Raw genomic sequence first — 5,200 nt, forward strand, 5'->3', positions numbered from 1 at the left:
CTCAACAAGAGAAATAGTACACCTGATATCAACAATTATCTTTCTTCCACCCTCGTTTTCCACGCTCCTACTTCACGCTTTTGACTGCATCTCCCAGTGATATCTATTCATCTTTACCGAAGAAGTTCATCATTAAATCTTAGGTTTAAGTGAGATCGATTAAGTCGGGCAAAATTTTCTTTATTTGAGGATGACTCTATACCCGCATTTATGTGCTCTTGCAAGCGATCACTGGCAGTCGAAGAAGCATCGGTCTTTAGCGCATACCTGTTTGGATGACAGATCAAATACGGCGCATTTTTGCGAAGAGCTGCGTGTGAAAGTGGGTGGTGGTAGTGGGATGAATTTGAAAAGGGAAGTCAAGTGTTTATACAAAAGATGAATTTCTCTTTGTTATTCTACAGACTTATCATGAATCATACGACCTTGAGCCAGCAGATATGGTTATGACAAAATCGAAATCAGCAAGCGACTCTTACAGTAGTGACATGTCGAAGCTAATCCATTGGGTCAGATCTATCATATGAGAAGTACGCGCAACATATCATTTACACTTTGGACTGTAGAATTGACTTTCAAACTATGCTCTACCCGTCCATAGAGTTCAACAAATGATTTTGCCCTCTCCATTGTGTATATCATATATGCAGAATAGACAAACAGTGTCTGTCAGATGGACTTCCAACGGCGGTGGATGCTATTTTTAGTTACAAGTTCGGAAAGCAAAGAATTTATATATCTTATTACGAGCCTCGTCGTTTACAGCTTATCAGATCCGTTGGTTCTTATCTACCGTCTGTTGGACCTGATTCACCATCCGTTGAACATCATACACCGTTGCAACTGACGTGCCGTCCGTTGAGTGTGATATAGCATCCGTTGAAATTGACTTACCATCCGCTGAAAATGATGTACCATCCGTCGAACCTGATGTACCGTCCATTGGATTTGATGTACCATCCGTTGGACCTGATTTGCAACATCTACTTTGATGTCAGGATAGCATCAGTGGTGCATCTCCATGAAATTGCATAACTATGAACAAACTTCTTCGTCTGACTACAAACATTTAAAAGGAGGCCTTTTTCGAAAGCTGAAAATTTCCCCTCCCCCATTCATTCTTTCTTACACTCACCAATTCTCCTCTTACGTTTCGCTTCCACATCCACCACCACCACCACCACCACCTCTTACACCCACCAATTCTCCTCTTACGTTCTGCTTCAACACCCACCATCACCACCTCTCCGCTGTAGGCCCTTCAATCAAAACAACAACATCACGGCCGACCGGAGGATGAAGATGACGATGACCCACCAATTTCCTCTTACGTTTTGCTTCAACACACACCACCACCACCACCTCTCCGCTGTAGGCCCTTCAATCAATACAACAACATCACGGCCGACAGGAGGATGAAGATGACGATGAAGATGACGATGAAGAGGAGGATGGTGGTGCTGGTGGTGGTGAAAAGATCCCTAATGTTTGCTAATGAGATGTAGTCATGCCGTCGCCAATCAAAGGATAGGCAAAATGAGTGCGTTGTGAGAATTAAGTGAAGGGATCGGATGTCTATGACACGATCATAAGCAAGTGTGATCATGGGCAAGTGTGACCGCGAGCAAGTGCGACCACGAGCAAGTGTGGCCATGAGTGAGTGTGGCCATGGTTGAGTGTGGTCATGAGCAATTGTGGCCATGAGCAAGTGTGATCATCAGCAAGTGTGATCATCAGCATGTGTGGCCATGAGCGAGTGTGGCCATGAGCAGGTAGATCAAGACGGAATGTATGCCAGAAGAGTACATTAATTACAAGTACAACGGTTGAGTTATGGTACAATGATTGTGCATATAGTCTATCGATCCTATCGTTGGATTTCTGCGATACGCCATTGCTCAAACTGATCTTCTACGCACCGTAGAAGACTGATCGGGCCACAATCGTTCACAGCAACGATTATGTTCCTGCGTCCAAATCTGAGTGGTCCATAGACGTTGATGAGTCGGTTTTGCTGTCCACCGCGTTGTGCATGACGGCCTTTTGTCCTCCTCGGCACTTGATAGCCAGGCGGAAGGTGTGCAAATAGAGTCGAGATGAAGCCCAGTAGGCTAACGAATCGATGCCATATCCTCTCGATGGAGCTGGTCTGTGAGATGATGGCACCATCTTGAAATCGTTCCTGTGCCTCTTTAGCCTGTCTTTGTGCTTGAGCTTCTCTCACGCCTCCCTCTCCGTAACTCCCGATATTCTTCTTTCTCTGCTCTTCTGCCAGCTTCCATACCCTTTGTTCTTCTTCATCCATTTGGTCCGAAACTTGCGTTGGAAGTGAAAGCCCGTAAACTTGTATGTCTCACGTCCATCACAGCTAATTGATGTGCGCGTATTCAACATTTAAGCAGTGTGAAAGCTAGTTATACCGTCACCATCGTTTATTTCTCCCCCTTTTGGAGCCTTCTTCCTTAGTTCACCTCAAATTGGGAGAACATGTGTGATCCATTCTTCCTGATAGATTGTCCGCACTTCCACCAATCTTCATCTCCTTTCGTATAGGGTCACAGCAACATCGTATCTACCGCCATTGGAAGTCCAACTGATCGACATTGATTATCTATTTGGACTTGTACATTGTGGGTTCATCTTGAGATTTGGTCATGATGCGGAAATGAGCAAAGGTTGACCATTTCCTTACTTCTTGTGGGCCTTAACCATTCCCATCAAGAACGCTAATCTGGAAGAGTTCGAAGTAAAACCATCTTCAACAATGTTGAGGCTCGAAACGGTCATATTGACGAAAGAAGGCTTTCCGTGCTGCTGGGAAGGAAGGGGAGATAATTTTTCATACAGCATCTCACAAAAGAGAATCTTCTACCATCTGTCGAACCTTAGGGAAGCATGAATGCTCAGAATGGAGTTAAATGGGCGCATTCCTGCGAAGAGCTGCATGTGGAAGTGGGTGGTGGTGGTGGCGAAGTGAAATTGAGCAGGGAAGTCAAACATTTGTAAAATTCTTGGGTGTACACGATTTGCAGGATTTTCGGAATTCATGCAATTGCGTGCCGGCAGTATGAATACAGTGAACTCAAGATTAGTAAACGAGGCCGCTCCAAAGAGCACAACAAAAGATTCTTGTTCTTCTATTGTGTATGTCACATAGGCAGAGCAGATGACCAATGTTCGTCAGATGGACTTTGAATGGTGTGATGTTACTGTCCAACGGGTAGGAGGCTGTATAGTAATGAGAGTGTATGCATCGGAAAGCGGACAGAAAGGTAACAGTGCTTTTGTATGGCCTCAATTGCACTCGTTCAATCCTGGAATCCATTCTCCAGAAACGTTGATGCAATCACTCTGTTGGAAACACGATTCCGAGGATATGACGAAGCAGGGTGCCAGTTTTAATTCCAAAGGCAGCAAACCATCTTCTGTCGGATTTGCGACTTTTGTCGATGCAATGAGTGCTCGAGTTGTTGCTCAGTCTGTGCATTACCCGATCCCGGGCTATTGCAAGACAAGTCTTGCACCTGAACCTCGTGATATCATTTGGAGTAATGTTTCCGTTCCCTCGAACGAGAGACGTGTTCGACAACTTCTCGTTTCCGCCTTTACAATTGCTTTGTTCGTCTTCTATATTCCGCCCTTGACATTCCTTGCTTCTTTGCTCAGTCCAAACACGATCAAGAAGTACTTGCCAGGTCTGTACGATCTTTTACGCAAGAATAGACGATTGGAAGCATTGGTCAGCAGCAGCTTGCCATCCGTTGTTTTGATCGGATTCAATACTTTATTCCTCTCATCCTCGGATGGACAGCATATCTACAAGGTATCAAAGCGCGTAGCTTGATCGAAATGAGCGTGTTGAAGAGGTATCATCTTTTCTTGATGATTTCCGTCATCTTCATTTGCCTCATCACATCGACCGCACTGGGAGTACTTACGGATCTGGCTGGAAATCCGATGAGAATCATAGATAAGCTCGCTCAATCTTTACCACAAGTACGTCATTTCAGTTTGTCGTACGTGGTGTTCCAGTCGTTGGCCATCATACCGTTGCAGCTTCTACAATTACCGGTCACACTTGGTCGTGCGTTTGGTCGACTGACGGTAAAGACACCTCGTCAACATGCTGAACTGAACGCTCCACCTCAACTATACTCTGGAAGTGTGAATCTTGCCGCTTTAATCGTGTTCACATTGGGTATTCTTTACAGCATTGTGACGCCATTGATCACCGTCTTTGCAATGATCTACTTTGCTTTGGCATATCTGGTGTACAAGTACAAGCTCTTGTTCGTTTTCTACCGATCATACGAATCAAGAGGACAAGCATGGCCTTTGTCATCGATGCGTTGCATTTGGGCTCTACTACTCTTTCAAATCTTTCAACTTTCCCTCTTTTCGGTTCGCAAGCAGTTGCTATTGTCCACTTTGACGTTGCCTTTGATTGCTTTCACGTTTTGGTTCCAACATTACCTCTCGCGAACATTCACAGAGTTGAGCGAGTATGTTAGCTTGAGCAGCATTGCCGAAATCAACAAGCCAAGTCTACAGCCAGGAACAGGAAAGGCACAGGCAACGCTCGCACCATCAGCAGAGATCGCCAATGCCGTTGCTAATAATGCTTCAACGAACGACAACAGTAAAAAGCAACTGGTCAATCAATAAAGAAACCCGATCGGTTCTCTGCGAGCGGAAGCATTGGATGGAATCGATCTAAGTGAGACAGTACTATCACGAAAACGGTATTCGACAAAAGATGAAACATTATTCATTATACAAAAAGATCGTCATACAGATTACAGAGAACCTCCGGCAGCGGGCTACTGTTATGGAGTTTTGAACACCGGTCGAAGACGTTATGGACATCCTGCCGTTGCTAGTACATTGCCGGAAATATGGCCTCCAGTTTATGTAGATGATGACGACGAGAAAGATGATAACGAGCAAGATCAAAGCATCTCTCAATCAGGCACTGCTGGTTTACCTGCCGATAATAGCGATAGAGGATCATTGACGGGCGTTGGTAGTGTGCTGGGAAGAACACGAAGACAGAGCAGACCACACGAAGCTGTTGTAGTCTCTTTACGAAAGCGCAAATCATCTTTGATCCCTTCTTCAAGTCTGTCAAACGTCTCTGTGCGTAATCGTAAAATGTCATCGCAAGAAGCAGGTGGATCGGGAATCAGTGGACTGCCAGCTT

At 45.0% G+C, this 5,200-nt stretch overlaps 2 protein-coding genes across 2 annotated transcripts; one reads left to right on the forward strand and one right to left on the reverse strand.

Annotated features, from left to right (window-relative positions):
• Positions 1-1,867: 1,867 nt before the first annotated feature.
• Positions 1,868-2,305, reverse strand: FA14DRAFT_193180 (uncharacterized protein; the record flags this gene model as incomplete). The annotated part of the gene is made up of 1 exon (XM_025501984.1): positions 1,868-2,305. The coding sequence occupies one exon, from the start codon at positions 2,303-2,305 to the stop codon at positions 1,868-1,870; it is 438 nt and encodes a 145-aa protein (XP_025351494.1).
• An 861-nt stretch (positions 2,306-3,166) lies between these two features.
• Positions 3,167-5,136, forward strand: FA14DRAFT_158962 (DUF221-domain-containing protein; the record flags this gene model as incomplete). Its single annotated transcript, XM_025498010.1, has 3 exons — positions 3,167-3,695; positions 3,812-4,639; positions 4,796-5,136. Coding segments are annotated over 3 exons (1,698 nt in total), but the record flags the coding sequence as incomplete, so codon positions are not given.
• Between the last annotated feature and the right edge of the window lie 64 nt (positions 5,137-5,200).

The sequence above is a fragment of the Meira miltonrushii genome (genome assembly GCF_003144205.1).
Source record: "Meira miltonrushii strain MCA 3882 unplaced genomic scaffold FA14scaffold_20, whole genome shotgun sequence".
Lineage (NCBI taxonomy): Eukaryota > Fungi > Basidiomycota > Exobasidiomycetes > Exobasidiales > Brachybasidiaceae > Meira > Meira miltonrushii.